The 19,929-nt window shown below is 39.1% G+C and overlaps 1 protein-coding gene across 2 annotated transcripts in view; it reads left to right on the top strand.

Annotated features, from left to right (window-relative positions):
* Window positions 1-19,929, top strand: part of PSD3 (pleckstrin and Sec7 domain containing 3) — a 492,789-nt gene that overhangs the window by 352,294 nt on the left and 120,566 nt on the right. For both annotated transcript variants that reach the window (XM_010363497.2, XM_030937734.1), the window contains one exon: window positions 3,811-3,854. In XM_010363497.2, coding sequence (XP_010361799.1) covers window positions 3,811-3,854 — 44 coding nt within the window. The remainder of the gene's footprint in view (window positions 1-3,810; window positions 3,855-19,929) is intronic.

The raw sequence follows: 19,929 nt of genomic DNA, 5'->3' as shown, positions 1-19,929 counted from the left end.
TTGTGACAACCAGCTATGGGACGTGGAGAGAAGTTAATTAACTTGGGATTTCATTTCCTCATCCTTGTAAGGAAACCTCTGTTTCGTGATCTCCGAGTTCAGTTCTGAAATCCCATTTTGTTGGTTCTTCCCCTACCATCAGAAAGGAGAAACAGGTGCTAGTACAGATGCATTTTAGAGAAGATGGCAAGAAGCTCATGAATGAAGACCCTGCTGAAGCTTGAGTTGATGAATATTCAATGGCATTAATTTGTTCTATTGTTGAATTTTCTCTAGTAGTCCTGAATTAGTCACATACAAATTGGGGAGACTGCGAAGTTCAGTGCTACCCCTCATTAATACCCACCTCCCTGCAATCCCCCAGTCCACTGGGCTTCAGAGATGGGCCAAGTCATAGAACTTTATCTCCTAGCCGCACAGATCCGTCCATGGGAAGGATGAGTGAACTAAACCTCTCCTGGGGCCTTTCATACTGGAGCTGGGAGAAATAACTAGTTTGTTGTTGGTACTATTGAGAAAGCCAAGCTGTGAAAAGGTGTTACTTGTTTTGGATGCGTTTCTTGTGTAGTGGAGAAACAAGGACTGGAGTTGGTTGGAGTAGAAAGAGGAGAATTGAGATGAGAGAGAAATTCCTGGACCCCTGAGGCTACTACGTGCATACTTTTTTGTGATCTGACTACTTTAATTATTCGACCTCCTGACCCTTAAGGCAGTGTTTAGGTATTTGACATTTGAAAGTAAAAGAAATCTTAACTAATCTGTAGGATTTTCATATGGAGAAATCAGAGCAGGATTAACCAAGAGTTATATAGGTGTAACCACAGCTACTCAGAAGGCTAAGGCAGGAGGATCCCTTGAGCCCAGGATTTTGAGGCTGTAGTGAGCTATGACTGCACCACTGTACTCCAACCTGGGCAACTAAGCAAGAACCTGTCTCAAAAAAAAATTATATAGTATCTATTAATATTTTCATGTACAGCAGCAGAACAAAGAAGTTGAAGATATTAACTAGACTGGTGGAAGTGAGAGACCATGACGTCTAGGCTACACGGGAAAGGAAGTAATGACTGTTAGGCTAGAGGTAAAGAAGAATCAGGGGAATTCATTTCTTAACTAGGCTGAGTAGATAAAAAGATGGGAAGTTGTGTAGAGAATGTATTTAAGTTTTGAATGCATTTGTAAAGTGTCTTCCTTTTATTAAGAAAAATAGTGAATCGTGATAAAGCACTACAAAGAACGAGGAAAATTCCTTTGCAATTTTGCAATTGAAAAGAATAGGGATGACATCCACTGTTTGGATTCGGTATGCTACAGTAAAAAAAAATCTATTCTGTGTTATTTACACAATGAGAGGACTTGATCTACAGTACTGCAAGTCTGTGGAATTCGTCAAGGTGCTTTGTAATAGATTATCTTCATGAGATATCTGGCTGATTGAATAGCAAGAATTTTTAAATTTAGAATTCTACTTCTCTTTAAGCAAAATATTCTTGAGGGCAAAAGTATTGGAAAAAATTTGTGCTAGAACAGAAATGAATGTATTAGAAAAATTTTAGATGTTTAGCTGTCATTTAAACCATCTACTTTTATGAACAGATTTTTAAAAAATCTTTGCCACATTGTGAATTGCTCTGGATAATATTGAGTATGATAGTAGTATCTAAAGAAACGTTAATGATCTGTCTCTTTTCATTTGTAGTTTCTCAGCCCACTGTTACTTGTGGGTTCAAAATGGCTCATGCAAGTAATATAATTCATTTAAAAGGCATTTGTCCAACAAAAGCCCTACTGAGACTTGAGCTAGATTTCAACTCTCTGCGTTTCCATAGTTGTTCAGCCTCCTGAGACATTAACTGTATCATAGATTGGAGCTCTTCAGTAAACCTGAGTTCTTCAAAATGAATATCCAATTTATAGCATGGTCTTTGTGCCTCAGTATACGCCATATTTTAATTGTATGTTCTATCCCTTTTGTGTTTGAGAATATACACCATGTCCTGAAAAATAAAAAATGTGACCTGGTTTTTATTAGCTACTGTAATTTTTCAGTAGTTGAATTGACCATTGCAGCCACAATGGAGAATTTTTATGAAGTTTGTCAAGATACTGGCTAAGAATACATGTATTGAGTCATAAATAATATAAAATCTGCAACTTAAATAAATTTGTACTGAATTTGGAAGTATTTTGCTGAAAAGTGAATTCACTATTGGTGTGCGGGGTTTGCTTACACACATGTAAACGCTTGAGTGAGACAATGTTAAGAGCCAAAGGATAGAAATACAAGGCAGTTCTGCTCTGCTGTGCTGCTTGGACAACTTTATGAACCTGCCTTTTCTTGTTTGAAAGATAAGAGGTTAGATGACATATGATCCTCCTTTTTTCTGTCTCAGAGTAAATGAAGTCTTGGCTAAGCCTTCACGTTCTAATTGATCCAAGTTATTCTTTGAGGAAAAATGTTCCAACATCATCATAATATTGTTATGCATACAGTTATTTTGTTGAATATAATTTGCTCTTGTGGTTTTGTATCTTAGAAATGCATTTGTGTGTTCCTTATAACATCTGACTTAAAATTTAAAAGTAAAGCCAGACACTGTGATATGTGCCTGTAGTCCCAGCTGTTCAGGAAGCTGAGGCAGGAGGATCACTTGAGCCCTGGAGTTTGAAGCTGTTGTGCACTATCATCATGATTGTGAATAGCCACTCCACTGCAGCCTGGGCAACATAGCAAGACCCTGTCTCTTAAAAAAATGTTTGTTGGTAGTTGGTATAGTGGAACAAGCTGACTACCAGGACCTTTGTAATGCTAGAGCTGGGAGAATCAGGGTGGCAGTCTTGTGCTGACTTAACTATACTATTATTGTTACGAAGGGTCTAAAGAAGCTTTCTGTCTAATCTGCCACAACCGCACACACACCACAATGTAATACTTAATAACTATAAGGCAGAATTGGGATGTTTCACTGATAATAAAAACTGCTTACGTCAGTGGTATGGAAACTCTAAAACAGTTCTAAGATGCTTTTCCATGTCTGGCTTCAGTCCCCCTGCCATGTATCTTACTCTTTAATTTGCCATGAAAACAGTTCTATTTCTTTCAGTAATGAAAAAGGAAAAAAAAAAAAAAAAAAAAAAAAGGCGGCCAGGCATCATGGCTCACACCTGTAATCCCAGCACTTCGGGAGGCTGAGGTGGGCGGATCACCTGAGAACAGGAGTTCAAGACCAGTCTGGCGAACATGGTGAAACTCCGTCTCTACTAAAAATACAAAAATTAGCCAGGTGTGATGGCAGTGCACACCTGTAATCCCAGCTACTTGGGAGACTGAGGCAAGAGAATCACTTGAACCCAGGAGGCAGAGGTTGCAGTGAGCCAAGATTGTGCCATGCACTCCAGCCTGGGCAACAGAGTGAGACTCAGACTGACAAAAAGAAGAAAAGAAAAAAGTATGAGTACTCCACTGGCCAACTGAGTGAAACTACAAGACCATATTTTCAATATGAGAAATAGCATACACAGTGTAATTTTAATCACATCCTAATATGTTACGATAGCGACATGTAGTACAGTACTGTGCCTTACTGATAAAAGACAGTTTTAACTTTGTGAAAGTCTCTTTGTTTCACGAAACGTTCACCCAATGCTCATTTGCCTCCCCATGTATTCTTCACCTTTCTAAACCCAAGATGACTGACAAGGGGGGCTTCGTGCCTATCCTGTTATGAAGGAATTACTTGGTCATTTGCCGAATTCAAAATGTGGAACAGAATGGAAAGAATAATTTGATCTCATTTTCTCTCTTTACAGGCTCTGTACAACTCAATCAAGAATGAGAAGCTTGAATGGGCAGTGTAAGTGTGCTGGACTTCAGCCTTTTAATAATGAACTACTCACTTTTTTCCTACTGTCTTTATGCCTTGGAAGTGATCTTAAAGGAGGATTAAATATGCATTGCCAATTCTCATTTTACACCAAGTGTCTTACCTACTTTGGTTTTATACAAGTAAACCCAGATACAAGTAAAACCTACTTTAGTTTTACACAGTAAACCCAGAGTATACTGTGGTTTTTTTGGTACTCAGTGTGTTCCTATTCCGCTTTTAAAATGGTTACTGTACCTGTAGGTAATTAATTATCTTTTAAATTTATCTTTTAAAAAGTAACATTCTAAAAGAAAAATCTGCTGATGAATAGCATGTATTCCAAAATTTAATACAAATGGTTTTGGTATCATCCACTTATTTTAATTATCTCCTTCCTATCATCATAGATCATGGCTTTCCAGGTTTATTTCCTATGATACTAATCATACTGGGACATTGATAGATACTAAGCACAAAACAACAACAGCAACAACAAAAAAGGTTCTGTGAATAGAATAAGCTTGGGAGATGATGGATTGAATAAAGCTATTTTATTTAAACTGCAGAACTTCTAGGAGCTTATCCAGTGCCAACGTGTGTTATCAGTCCCCAAGAGAGGAATAGAACGTGTAATATTTCCTGACTCTCTTTGACAGTAAAATGTAGTGTTGCAGGGTACATACTTCGGGATATGCTATTAAAGATGAGCTACATCTAAGTCTAGGTAGAACACTACCACTCTTGTGAAAATTCCGCTAATCAGTATAGCAGTTCAAAGTTTTAATTTTTAAAAACATTATGGAAGAATATGAAATTTTTAATCACATTACCAGGAAATTAGGTCAAAATGTGTTTTTTGTAATTAGAACTTCATGGATTTTATTTTTTGTTTTTACTAAGTATTCGTAAGTATTGTTTTACCACATGACCTAACACAGCATTCTACAATGAACTCAGGTTTACAGAATCATAACTTGGGAGATAAAACTTGTTCTATCATCTGCACATTGGAGGAACATGGGTTAGTAGTTGACTATGTATTACATACAGTGTGCGGGTATTAATTTTTAAAGTATCAGCACCAGTTGAATTGCTTCCACTCACTCTAGAGTCATATGGTACTATTGCAAGTTAGGGAGTCAAAAGTTAAGAATTTAATATTTGCATATATATATATATATATATATATATATATATATGACTTATGTGTCTGTATGTATATGCATGATGAGACTCATTTAAAGGCAGTGTTCCATTTCAGGGAAAACAGATTATTAAGAATTAATGGTCTCCTATCAAAGGTGATCATTCTTCTTTGGGCTTATTTCTCATGAACAAAAGTGGGTTTCATAGAAAAATTTTGTGAAGGATATAGTCAGAATCTTGCAGAAATGCAAAAAGGACATCCTGACATATGCAGAATATGCAGTCTAGAGAAAATAAATAAAAATGGCATCATTGTATTCACTCTGAGGAAGAGAATACATTGAAGATTCTTTTATGAAGTTATTTTAAAAAACAAATACATACACTCTTGAGGACCTCTTTTGTAAATCTAGCTTTTTTTTGAATTTGTTACAGCAGATTTTATTTATTCATTTATGGGTAGTCAGAGTTGGATGCAAGAAAGCTGTATCTTCCGTGTGATCCAAGGGTGGAGGGGCGGGAGTTTACCCAGTAACTGGCTTCTTCCATGGCCCTCTTGTGAAGTTAGCAGAGCATCTTGTTCAGAAGCCTGGATTTCAGAGTCGTAAATTCTGGCATGAATTACAACTTTTTCATGTAGTAGCTGGTTCACTGACCAAGTTAACCTGTAGCCCTCAGTTTCCTCTTTTGCGAGACTGAGCAATTATTGAGCCTTGTGTAACCTTCCGGATGACACTGTGAAATGTTCGAAAACACTGAACATAAAGCAAGTTGCTCTTCAGTTGATTCCTGATGCTGTACCTTTCAAAGCCTCAATTTCTTTTTTTTTCTCTTTTTTTGTTTGTCTCTCTTGTTCATATGCATATACGTATACTATATTTTTATACTTTATCAAGAATTAGAAGAAGACAGTATAGTGGTTATCATATAATTAACTTTCTGTCTTCACCTATAAAATGAAGGAATTGGATGAAATGATCATAAGTATTTTTTCTACTTCTAATACTCTGTAAATTTCTGAGTTTTATCATATATCAATGTTTCCTCCTGTGGAAAAAGTACTACTCTGTGAAGCAGATATAAAACAAAGGGATTATGGGACACCTAAGTCTTGGAATAAATGCTAGCTCAAACAAAATTAAACAGATCTGTAACCAGCCTGTTCAATCGGTGTCCATCTTGAATTCCTGCAGGAGAAATTTGCATTTAAAAATCTGACGTATATCTTGAATTTCTGTAGGAAATAAATGGCCAGTACCCCAATTTATTAAATCACTGAGTCTTATTTTTATCTTAAAGCACATTTTAACATCTAAAACTGGTGTTTTTTATTTAGAACACACTTCAGAGAACCCTGACATATAACAACGTATGTGATCCTTTAGAAAAGGAACTAAGCAGCCAAGCACGGTGGGTCACACCTGTAATCCCAACACTTTGGGAGGCTGAGGAGCACGGATCACCTGAGGTCAGGAGTTCGAGACCAGCCTGGCCAAAATGGTGAAACCTCATCTCTACCACAAATACAAAAATTAGCTGGGCGTGGTTTCGTGCGGTTGTAATCCCAACTACTCGGGAGGCTGAGGCAGGAGTATTGCTGGAACCCAAGAGGCAGAGGTTGCAGTGAGCCGAGGTCGTGCCACTACACTCCAGCCTGGGTGACAGAGCGAGACTTGGTCTCAAAAAAAAAAAAAAAAAAAAAAAAAAAAAAAAAAAAACCCACCAAGCTTTTTCCTTCATAAATGTGTGTGTACATGGATATAATTATTTATGACACTGTGCTCTCCCGGTTCTCCCATGCCTCTCTAACTACACTTTTTCTCTGACCCATTTTCCTCATATTATCCCTTAGTGTGAGATGGACACTTAGAATTGTCTTCTTCCAGTGTAGCCTCCTCCTCAGCAATTGCAATTCACTCTTAAAACTTCTTCTGCCATTCTCTAAAAAGTCTTCCTATATATATACAGCTCTGACCTCTTTCCCAAGTTTCGGTTCAGTGTTTGCATTTTCCTGCAGGATGTTTCTGCTGGCGCTTAGCATTCATCGTCTGTCTCCAAACTTTGTCATGTGTGCTCCATTTCTATTAATGACACCAGCATTTCCGGCTTACCTGGATTTTAGCCTTTACATCATGTTTGACACCCTCCCACGCCACCACTTCCAACCCCTGCAGAAATGGCTCCAAACAGCATCTTTCCTCTTCACTCCTGCCATTCTTTTGTTATTCAAGTATTTATACTGTTTGCCTCCTTAACAACGGCTTCCATCTCCAGTCTTTCCTGTACTTCAACCTCTGTGAAGTTCCCATGTGCTGTAAAACTTTAATTAGGCACTTCACATTCTGCCAGTTATTGATTTTGTTCTCCATTCTTGTCTTCACACAGCCCCCATTTCAACTAGGCTCCTAGTAGATATAGCTACCCTTGCTAGTCCCATCGCTGCCTGCCTTTTTGCCAGTGTTCGTGAAGTCACCTCTGCTGGGAACCTGTGTCCCATAATCTTCTTATGTTCAAAGCCTGCCATCCTTCACAGTCCAGCTCCTATTCCATCTGTTTTCTGGAAGTTTTTTCTGATCTTGCTAACCAGAAGTATGATCTCAGCCTTAAGCTTCCATTTTACTTTATCCGATGACACCAGCAGTTTCTACACGCCATTATGGTTGTTTGTGGTAATGTGCCGTTAGATGGTAAGCTCTTTAAGGAAATGATACATGTCTGGATTTGTCCCTTCATCTCCTCTGTTGCTGATCATAGTGTTTTTATGTAATGAAGCCTCCGTAAAAGGCTATAGAAAGGATGTTAATGGTATTGAAGGAACCGCATTTCTTAAAAGGTAAGCCTACAAGTGTGTAGTTTAGAAAATAGTTACAGGAAAGGTAGTGATGCTGCAAAATCTATAGGATGATGCATAGGAGACTTGCACAGGAGGCATCTTGATGTGGCTGTTAGAACCTTAGAGGAAATCACGGTAGAATTGTTGAATGTTAGAACCGGAGAATGTTATAACTGTTATAAACTTTACAGGTTTTTATATCATTGGTTTTCTGACTGGGTTCAGTGTAACCTTGGGTTACAGGGAGATGTCTTGGGGCCTCGCCTGGCGGTGTGAGTGAGGGGAAGAGGAAAATTGATGGGGACCCAGTTCTGCTTCCCATAAGTATTATGCCTAGTTCAACTGATGAAAACAGCTCTGCTTTTATCTCTTTTGCATACATGTACAGGGTTCTGTTTAATATTTTTAAGGTATATGTTCTTTAAAAATTTTTTTGAGAAGTACTTATCTAGTCCAGTGTTCTTTATATATGAGGAAAATTAAGTCAAGAAGTGTTCGTCAATAGGGTCCAAAGTCCAGTATAGTGGGAAAGCCAGGATTGTTCCCGCTGTTATGGCCTCCTATGGCACCACCATGCTGCCTGGTATCTCTGCAGCCACACAGTCTTATAAAGTCTTTGAAGAGCAGAGATTGAGTCTGAATGTTTCCATGCCAGCCTTTGATACAGTGCACATTAAGAGAATTTTATATCAATTTGCTAGTCTCATTAAATGCTCATAGAATTACTAGAGTTTTTCCCTTAAGCCAGTTAGTAGCAAGGATCATTTATTTATTCATCTATTCCACAGGCTCTACCCAGCTTCTCCCGTGCCTGGCCCAGTGCTGTGCCCTAGATACAAATATGAATGAAACACAGATCCTTGCCTAATGAGAACACAACATGAGGTTGAGGGGAGAGGGAGGACTGTACAAAGATGCAAATACAGAAATTGGAATGAAGAGAGCAATGAGTCAGATTGACTTGTGGAAGGTCTCAGCTGCCTCATACAGGACCATGACCATTTGTCTTTCCAAGTTCCTTTGCTCAATTGTTTATTATTAATGAAGCATGTATTTGTTGAACTATTTGCACCATGCAGCCTGCTGATAATTTGGGGAGAACAAAAGTATACAAGGCATTGAGGCATTTTCTATTTTTTGGCTTTAAGAAATTTCCAGTCTAAGTGATAAACAAAATAAGTAATTACTCTTTCTGAAGGTGGGAATGGTGTAGGATGAGGTGAATTGAGGTGGATATGGGAGTTTATATCTTATGTTGGAATTGTTTAAAATGTTTCTGCATGAAGATCTTCAGAAACTACAACAATTAACACAAATAGGAAAATAAAATAAGTTCAGTATTGTCTATTAGGAAAATTAATGTTCTTCTCTTCCATCCTTTGACTTTCATGTTTATTGCTGCTTTCTACAACAGTGTTTACAAATTGTGAGAAATCTCTCCTGTTTTAGTCTGTTCTTGCACTGCTATAAAGCAATACCTAAGACTGGGTAATTTATGAAGAAAAGAGGTTTAATTGGTACACAGTCTACAGGCTGTACAGGAAGTATGATGCTAGCATCTGCTCAGCTTCTGGGGAAGCTTCAGGAAACTTTCAGTCATGACAGGAGGCGAAGGGGGAGTCGGCACTTCACATGTCCAGAGCAGGGTCGGTTGGGAGTGCCACACATTTTTAAACAACCATATCTCACAATAAATTACTCACTTTCATGAGAACATCACCAAAGAGGGAAATCTTCCCCCATGATCCAATCACCAACCGCCAGATCCCACCTGCAACCATGGGGATTACAATTCAACATTAGATTTGTAGGGGGCACACATCCAAACCATATCATTCCATCCCTGGCCCCTCCAAAATCTCATGTCCTTCTCACATTGCAAAATACAATCATGCCTTTCCAACACTCCCTCAAAATCTTAACTCATTCCAGCATTAACTCAAAGTCTTATCTGAGACAAGGCTAGTCGCTTGTGCCTATGAGCCTGTAAAATTGAAAACAAATTAGTTACTCCCAAGATACAATGGGGGTATGGGCATTGGCTAAACACTCCTGTTCCAAAAGGAAGAAAGCAGCCAAAAGAAAGGGGCTACAGGCCCTGTGCAAGTCCAAAACCCCAGCAGGGTGGTCATTAAATCTTAAAGCTCCATAATAACCTGCTTTGACTCCATTTCTTATATTCAGGGCACACTGTTGTGAGGAATAGGCTCCCAAGGCCTTGGGCAGCTCTGCCCCTTTGGCTGTTCCAGAGTTCAGCACCCACCGTTGCTCTCCTGGGCTGGCGTTGAGTGCCTATGGCTTTTCCAGGTGCAGGGTCCAAACTGCTGGGGGCTCTACCATTCTGGGGTTTGGAGGATGGTGGCCCTCTTCTCATAGCACCACTGAGTGACCCAGTGGGGACTCTTTGGGGGGGTACCAACCCCACATTTCCCTTCTGCACTCCCTTAGTAGAGGTTCTCCAAGAGAGTTCTACCCCTGCAGCAGATGTCTGCCTGGACATCCAGGTTTTTCCATACATTCTGATATCTAGGCAGAGGCTCCCAAGCCTTAACTGTTGTACTCTGCATACCCATAGGCTTAAGACCATGTGGAAGCCACTAAGGCTTATGGCTTGCACTCTCTGGAGTGGCAGCTTGAGCTGTACCTTGGCTCTTTTAGCCACAGCTGTTGCTAGAGTGGCTGGGGTGCAGGGAGTAGTGCAGGTCAGTGAAACTTTCTTGGGACTGGCCCATGAAACCATTCTTCTCTCCTAGGCCTCCAAGCCTGTGATAGGAGGGGCTGCTGCAAAGGTCTCTGAAATGCCTTTGAGGCATTTTCCCCATTTTCTTGCTGTGAGCACTTGCCTGCCTTTTAGTTATGCAAATGTCTTCAGCCTGCTGCAAATTTTCACATGGCCAGGCTGCATATTTTCCAAACTGGAAACTTTAGATATAAGTTCCAGTTTTATTTCATTTATTTGCTCACACATAGTAGCTCAGGTTGTTAGAAGCAGGCAGGTTACTTCTTTAATGCTTTGCTGCTTAGAAACTTCTTCTGCCAGATACCCTAAATCATCACTCTAAAGTTCAAAGTTCCACAGATCCCTGGGGCAGGGGCACAGTGTTTCCAGGTCCTTTGCTTACACATAACAAACATAAGCTTCGCTTTAGTTCCCAATAAGTTGCTCATATCCATCTGATACCTCCTCAGCCTGGCCTTTATTGTCCACATCACTATCAGCATTTTGGTCACAACAGTTTAACAAGCCTCTAGGAAGTTTCGAACTTTCCCTCATCTTCCTGTCATTTTCTGAGCCATCCATACTCTTCCAGCTTCTGCCCATTATCTAGTTCCCAAAGTTGCTTCCACATTTTCAGGTATTTTTATAACAGTGCCTCACTTCTCAGGACCAATTTTTCTGAATTTGTTTCTTCGGGCACTGCCATAAAGGATACCTGAGACTGGGTAGTTTATATAAAAAGAGGTTTAATTGGCTTATGGTTCTGCAAGCTATACAGGAAGCATCGTGCTGGCATCTGCTCAGCTTCTGGAGAGGCCTCAGGAAACTTTAAATCACAGTAGAAGGTGAAGGGAGAGCCAGCATTTCACATGGTCAGAGCAAGAGGAAGAGAGAGAGGGGGCAGGTGCCCCACACCTTTAAACAACCAGATCTCATGCTAACTCACTCACTCTATCATGAGAACAGCATCAAAGGGGGTAATGCCTTTATGATCCAGCCACCTCCCACCAGGCCCCACCTTCAGCATTGGGGATTACAATTCGGCATGAGATTTGAGCAGGGACACAGATCCAAACCATATCACTGTCTTATCCTGGTTTAAAAAAAAAAAAAAAATTCATGTATTGCCCCATTTTAATAAAGTCAGCAAGAAAACAGTTATAAATAATGAACTTCTGGGTTCCCCCTACGCTGGTGCTCCCTCGGTGTTTTAGTTACAGCAGCATTGGCCTTGCTCGTCATTTAGCACATTTGTTCTTTTTAACTCTGGATAAGCATTTTACAACTTTGCATCATGGAATAACGTTTGCTGCCATTTTGTATTGCCCTGCAACTCATTAACTTTGCATCGTGGAATAACCTTTGCTGCCATTTCGTATTGCCCTACAACTCATTTTATAACAAGAACAGTTTAAAACATTAGCTGTATTTGCTAATAAGTTAAACTATTTCCTGTCTGCCCTCACATATTAAATTGTCCTGGCTAATTAGGTGAGGTGGTAGCACATTGGTATCTTTCTGTCCTTCCAGTCATGTGTTGTGATAGCCATGAGCTTTAGAAAGTTTGATTTTAAATACCAACACTTTGTAGTCTGGCTTTTCTTTTCCTTGTTGCAAATTTAAATCATGACGGGTCTTTTCAGGAAATCAGTGCTGCCTGTTTGTTGGCTGATTTGCTGAAATTAGGAAGTAGAGAAAACTTTCCAAAGATGTCCTCCCACTTCTTTGCCGTTATGTTTAACACTGCCTATGACGGTGTGAGTGTGTGCATGTACGTCTCTGTGTATATTCTTGGGGGATAATAGAGGCAATGGGATTACTAGTACCTGTTTTTTTGTGTGGGCACCTTGATTCTTCATTCAACCCAAGGGCCTAAATATGAAATTGGTAACTACTTCCAAAGTCTCTTTGCTTTGTGAATTCTTCAGAAAACTCTTTTTCCAAGAAAAGAACCCTTCTAGGGCTCTTTTACTTTGATTATTTGATTCCCTTGTCGTATTTCACTTAACTCAGCATTGATTCTCATTTCATTTTAGGTAATAATACGTATTAATAAAAATGTAATCTCAGTTGTTTCTCTGTGGGAGATGGTAATCTCATAAGGACAAATAGTTTTATTTTCACCCAAGAGTTTTTCTATTAGTTTAGACTGATTTAGTTGTACCACCTTATACTTTTTCATATAATTCGTTACCTTTCACTTAAGTTTTTCATTTTTTTTGTTGTAATGCTTCATTTTGTTTAATTGCCAACATTAGAATCAGCCATGAAGAAAAGTAGAGATTCTTTGTGTGTACTTTTTAGAATTGAACTTACATGCTAATGAAAAGAATACTTCCTAATTTTAGTTAAAATGTTTTTTACCTTGATATAAAATTATTTGATTTTCTTGAAAAAAGATAACTCATGGTAATTTCCTTTTTTGCAATGGCTTACCATGTTAAATAACTATCCTTAATCCCTAGTGAATGTAGATATATAAAATTGTTAATCAGAGTAGTGTTTCTCAATAGTAGATGTAGATAAATGAAGGAAAACTTTCTTGCTTGAGTAAGTTATTTGGGATGAAGACATTTATGAAGGAACTTTAAAATGAAAGTAATTTTCATTTTAAACTTCCAAATAGCCATCTATAGGTTGACAATCATTACTAACAAGCAAACTAAGGCAAGAAGGAGTTGCTGCTGTGCCTCCTGAAATACTAGAATAACATTCCCAGTGTCATTGCTATCTGTGGGACTATACTCCTAGTCCTAATATGGCAGATACTACAGCATACTGGACTCTTGGTACACTAATAAGCTGGACAATGGTATAGATAAAACAGATATTTTAAATATATAACCAAAAATTTAATTTGAGTGTGTGCAGAGAGAGGTAGGGAGCTTGGCATTTAGGGTCATAAGTAAAGAGAACTCACCATGGAAAAATTTAAAAAATTATTTGCGTGAGATACTTGACTATAAAGAAGGAATAATGCATTCATTTATTGTTGGGAGAAACAGAAGGAATAAAACTCAGTTCTGCGTTTGAGGTGCTCATACAATTAAATGTCTTTTCTAGATACTCATTACACCTCACTGAAATACTAGAATGAGATTTAATGTTCTTATTGTCATTGCTATCTGTTTCACTCTACTCAAATTCCTAACATGCCTGGTACTGCATCATGCTGGACTCTTGGTAAGGTAATAATGCTAATATTAATACTGGTATAACAAACTTACAAGACAATCTATATGAAGAATAACTAAGATTAAATCTATATATGTATAGTGATTATGTAAAGGATATTACTAGTTTGATTGTTCTATTTATATTCAGTGAAGACACCCTGACTGTAAGAAGATAAACAGAAATGCCATAGTTAAGAAAAATTGACCATTAACTTGAAATACTAAAGAATCGAGATCACTTAATTTTGTTAGCTATTGATTATTAGAGTTTTCTACAATAAAGTATTTTTAATTAAAAAATTGTTAGCTAAAAATGATATTGAACGTGGATCAATCTTTTGGATTTTGGTATTTAAAGGAAAAAGGTTTTCAGTGGTTAGAATTAGGGAAGACTTGCAATGGTTTCAGCGTGTCTGCAGAGTTCGTGTGCTGGAAACTTAATCCCCAATGCAAAAGTGTTAGGAAGTAGCACCTAATTAGAGACTGGTAGGTCATAAGGGAAAAGGGCTCTGCAGTAATTAATGGATTAATGTTATCATGGGAGTGGGTTAGTTATCATGAGAGTAGTTCTGTTACAAAAGCAACTGTGATCCCCGACTTGCTCTTTTGCGCTTTCTTGACCTTCTGCCTTACTAGGAGAAGGGTAGCAAAGCACATGAGAGCAGGTGGGGGTCAGAGAAGACCCCAGCAAGAAGGCCCTCACCAGATGCAGGCCCCTTACTTGACTTGGAACTTCCAGCCTCCAATACTGTAAGAAATAAATCTCTGTTCATTTCAAAGTATGCAGTTCTTGGAATTCTGTTATAGCAACCCAAAACACACTACGACAGAAAATTGGTACTGAGAACTAGGGCTGTTGCTATAACAATAAGCTGAAAATGTGGAAGGAGCTTGGAATTGGGTAATGCATAGAAGCTGGAACAGTTGTGAACTGAATGCTAGAAAAAGCCTAGATTGCTGCAAATGGAGCACCCCTGGCAGTTCAGTGAGGGCTCAGGAGAAGACAAGAAATTTAAGGACCATCTGGAACTTCTTAAGTTACATTACTTAAGTGATCATGATTGGAATGTTAGTAGAACCGTGGACAGTAAAGTCCATTTTGATGAGGTCTCAGGTAGAAATGAAGAACAAGGTGTTTGAAACTGGAGTAAAGACAGTCCTTGTTATAATGTCACAGAGAACTTGGCTGAATTGAATTCTTGCCCAAGGGCTTTATGGAATGCAGAGCAAGGAGCTAAGATACCTGGTGCAATAGATTTCAAAGCAAAATATTGATGGAGTTAAGTAGCTACTTTTAACCACATAGAGTAAGATATGAGAGGAATGACTTAAAGATAGAATGATAATTAAAGGAGAAGCAGAACAAAGATTTTGAAAATGTTCAGCCTGGCCTTACAAAGAATGATAAAGCATGTTTGGGAAAGCAAACCACAGTTGTGACCAAGCAACCATTTGCAAAGGATATTGATGTGGATACAAGAGATCAAGACAATGGGAGAATAACCCCCAAATACATTTCAGAGATCTTTGAGGCTGCCCATTCTATCACAGTCCCAGAAGTCTAGGAGGGCAGAATGGTTTCAAGGGATGGGCCCAGGGTGCTCTCCACCAGAGCCCCCTCAGTGCTCTGTTCCCTACATTCTGGCACAGCATTCCTTGGCCACCCCAGCCATGGTGTATGCAGGTCTAGCTACAGCTCAGCCCACTGTTCTAGGAAATACAAGCCATAAACCTTAGCAGCATCCACGTGGTGCTAATTCTGCAGGCTCACAGAATGTGAAAGTTGTAGAGGCATGGCTTTCTTTACCTAGATTTCAAAAGATGTCATGGGGTATTGCATGAGAGCTGCTGGGTGGTCTGAGCCCAGCGAAGTCATAGGGTTGGGGCTACCTGAGGCCTTGGGGGCCCAGCACCAATTCCAGTATTCCCAGGATTTGGGACATCAAAGGAAACTATTCTCCAGCTTTAAGTCTTAATGTTGTTTTCCCTATTTGGTTTTAGAGTTGGGTTTTGTTAATTCTTTCTTCTTGCCTATATCTCCCTTTTGGAATGGGAGCATCTGTATCTGTCTCACCATAGTATTTGAAGTAGATAACTTGTTTTGATTTCACAGGCCCACAGCTGGTGGGGAATTTGCCTAAGGATGAATCATGCCTCAAATTGACCTGTATCTGATTTAGGTGAGAGTTTGGACTTCGAACTTTTGAGTTGGTGCTAGAAAGAGTTAAAACTAGGGTCATTGTGATGAAATGAATGTATTTCAGAGACCACAGGCAGAACACTATGGTTTGAATATGTCCCCCAACAGTTAGACAAGGCTTCATAAGAGGTGATTAGGTCATAAGGGCTTTGAATGGATTAATGTTGTTATTGCAGGAGTCGGTTTCTTATAAAAGCAAGTTCATAGCCGTCTTGCTGTCTCACACTTTCTTGTCCTTGCACCTTCCACAATGGGATGATGCAGCAAGAGAGTCCCTCATCAGATTCAGGACCCTCGACTTTGGACTTCCCAGTCTCCAAAACTGTAAGAAATAAGTCTCCGTTCATTATAAACTACTCAGCCAGTGGAATTCTGTTTTAGCAACACACAGTGGACTAGGACAGCTCTCTCATATAGCTCTGTGAAATGTAATTTGATCAAGAACCTGAATCATATCTCATACTTAACATTTAATCTGAGCTCACACTTAACATTTAAGTACGTGTTTTCTCAGCTGAACTCAGGTGTATAGGAAACTGGAAAGATTTGACACCCAGTTCTTAGCTTTAAAGGCCAAATTTTTTTAAAAATGACAATACATTGTTTGCTTCATGTCAAGTGGCATCTCTCTTGATGATGAGATTGAGATGGATACTTAGAAATTTTAAGGGTTTTATTGTGGAAAGTTTTAATACTTCTAAATATGATGAAAGTAATGTACTTTACAAATATTGTTATCTTCGTTTCACATTATCTTCAACTTCAGAATATTCAGAGCAGACAGGTTGGTGAGCAGATGGAATGTGATTATGTTAGTAGCCTACTTGTCCTAAAGCATTTTTAGAATCACTGAGGAGCAAAGAATTATGGAGGCTGAGATGTAAAGAAAGGATTTTTCTTAGTATGCGAAGGATAGAGAGTTTTATATCCTCTATATCAATTGCTAAGTGCTTGATGTTTGATGAGGAGTGACACAAGATGAAATATAATAAATATAGTTTCTGAATGATTTTTAGTATGTATATGAGGAACATTTTAGACAGTAGTTGTTTCATTGAACATTTACATACTCATACATTATAATATATACATATATATATATTTTTTAAAGGTGAGAAAATTTAGCCAGATCAAGAATACTGACGGAAGCTATTTTTAGTTGCCCGTTAAAAATTTTCCAGTAGATCTTTTGGAAATACCTAACATCTGGCTTGACCCCAGTGTATTTTCAGAAACTTGTTAACCATTGGTTAAGTTTGTCTTGGTTTGGAAAGCATACTACAATCATTGTACATATGGTCAGATCCTTTATTTAGAAAGCCAAGTTACTAGCCTACATCTTTCTCATATCTGGCAGCATTTTTCTTAGTATTAAAAGGCTAGTGATGAAGCCTAACATCTTTAATAAAAGCATAGTCTCTTTTTTACTTTTAGGATTCCTGTGTCAAAATAAAGTATTTTTAGAGAATAGAATGTAATTCATATTTTCAGCAGAATTTTAAAGTTTAACTACATGCTTTCTTTTTTATTTTTGGTAAGTGACAGAGATCCATTTTAAACTCATCCTGCCTCGTGGTATAATGTGATGTGGTATGATAGAAACCCCATGATAACTCAGCACATTTTTTTATAAGTTCATTCTTCACTTTATTTTCCTACAATCATCTGATCACAGTATTGAGATGTGAGCCACCTTAGTGTTCTGCCCCTGCATTCAACCACCACCTTTATTTTTTAAACTGCATTATTGAGGTATAATTTTTATACCATAAAATTCACCCACTTAAGTGTACCGATTTTATGGTACACCAGTGTTTGTAACTTTGCACAGTTGTGTAACAACCACCATAGTTTATCACCCCATTGCCATCATCCAACAAGGATTTCTTGGATTTATAATTTAGCATATTTGATACAGACTCTTTCCTCCTCTCTGATCCTATATTGCTTTGTAAACAACTCTGTGGAAACGCAGAGTATTTTATAAAAAATGTGTTACCCAGTATTTTGTGTATCTCTTTCCCCTACTGGTTGGTGAACCCCTCAAGGGGTCTTAATCATCATGATATCGGCACTGCCTAGCACACACTGCCTGGCAACTTAGAGCTCCTTTTCATCACTACTCAGCTGGCCCTGATGCCCAGGAATACCAGTTCCCAAGCTTTGCTTCCTGGAGGAGAGCAGGGATATGGTAACATCTAACTTCTAGGCTGGTTGTAAGGTCAGGAAATTAAGTTACAGGGATCATGGTAATGGTTGCCAGTACAAGGTGGAGTTTGGGACCTGATTTATATCCCCTACCCTTCTGTAATGTTCTGGCTAGAGGAGTGTATACACAGAGCAGAGTGATGAGTGAAATGAAGTCAAGCCTTTGCTCTGTAATGCAAAGTGTAAGGCACCCGCAGAAAGTTATATTGAGAATGTGATTGGGACCTGAATAGCCACCAGGCCTGCTGAGCCTGCCAGCCTAAGCGTATTACAGGCTGTGCAATCAGAACTAAAGGAGTAGAGGTGAGCTCTGCCCCACTGGGTTTGCCACACAGTAAGGCAAAAGAGATAGAGTGCTTTGCCTGATGCTAATGAAGTAGTGGGGGCAAGTGTCGAGTTTCCCTTTTGAGACACTCAAAGGTGGGTCAGTGGGGCTAATTAGTTCTGCTTCCTAAATAGGAGAGAACAGGGGTTTATTCTGCCATCTTCCCTCCAGTCTCCTAATGTGTTAGTCCATTCTCATGCCGCTATAAAGAACTGCCCAAGACTGGGTAATTTATAAAGGAAAGAGGTTTAATTGACTCACAGTTCCGCAGAGGTGGGAAGGCCTCAGGAAACTTACGGTCATGGCAGAAGGGGAAGCAAACACGTCCTTCTTCACATGGTGGCAGGAAGGAGAAGAATGAGACCCGAGTTGAAGGGGAAGGGCCTTATAAAATCCTCAGATCTCATGAGAACTTAGTATCACGAGAATAACCTGGGAGAAACTGCCCCTATGATTCAGTTACCTCCCACTGGCCCCTCCCATGACACATGGGGATTACAGGAACTACAATTCAAGATGAGATTTGGGTGACATGCCAAACCATGTCAGTTAACAATGTATGCAGTTTTGTTGCTGTGGAAGGTTTGCATGGTAAAACTTGGGGTACCTGCTCTATTTCATAGGGGAGAGGCTTTTTTGCAGCATTTAGCATAAACTTAATCAGCATAGGTTTCCATTTAGGGTCAGTGCTATAGAGACACACGGGATCTCCTGATCTTTTCTTGTGGTTATTTATTGGTCTATATCAACAGAGTTCTACAATCATGGAATACCAGAACTAGAATGGATTCAAGACTACAGTCTACTTCCGAGAGCTGTTTTTTGAAAGTGAATGGGGATTTCAGAGACCTCTGTACTCATCCTGGGCTCCCACTCCATGGACAGGCTTGCATGGCTTGTATTTACTGACTTAGAGCAAGCTTCAAATTTTACATATGAGGAGGCCGAGATCTAGAGAGATGCTGCAGCTTATTCAGGATCACAGTGAAGTTTATGGAAGAGCAAGTACTGATTCACAGTTGTCCCAGTTTTTCTTCTCTAGGGCACACTCCCATCTGCAAAAGTGATAAAATTAATCTGAAGCTATGGTGAGGTAGCATCTAAGTATATCCGTTTCCTTTGGCTGCCATAACAAAATGCCACAAATGGGCTTAAAAAACACAGATTTATTGTCTCATGGTTCTTGATCACTGAGATCAAGGTGAAAATAGGGTTGGTTCCTACTGAAGACCATGAGAGGGAGTCTCCTCCACGCCTCTGTCCTCTCCTGTGGTAGATTCAGGGTCTTCCTTCTGTAGGTGTGTATCTGTGTCCAGATGTCTCCCTTTAATAAGGACATCAGTATTGTTGGATAAGGGCCCACTCTAATGACTTCATTGTAATTTAATCATCTTATTTCCAAACAAGGTCATGTTCATACGTGCTGAAAGTTAGTACTTTAATTTCTCTTATGGGG

The sequence above is a fragment of the Rhinopithecus roxellana genome, chromosome 9, assembly GCF_007565055.1.
Source record: "Rhinopithecus roxellana isolate Shanxi Qingling chromosome 9, ASM756505v1, whole genome shotgun sequence".
Lineage (NCBI taxonomy): Eukaryota > Metazoa > Chordata > Mammalia > Primates > Cercopithecidae > Rhinopithecus > Rhinopithecus roxellana.
The sequence above is the reverse complement of the archived record's forward strand: the minus strand, read 5'-3'. Positions and strand labels throughout refer to the sequence as shown.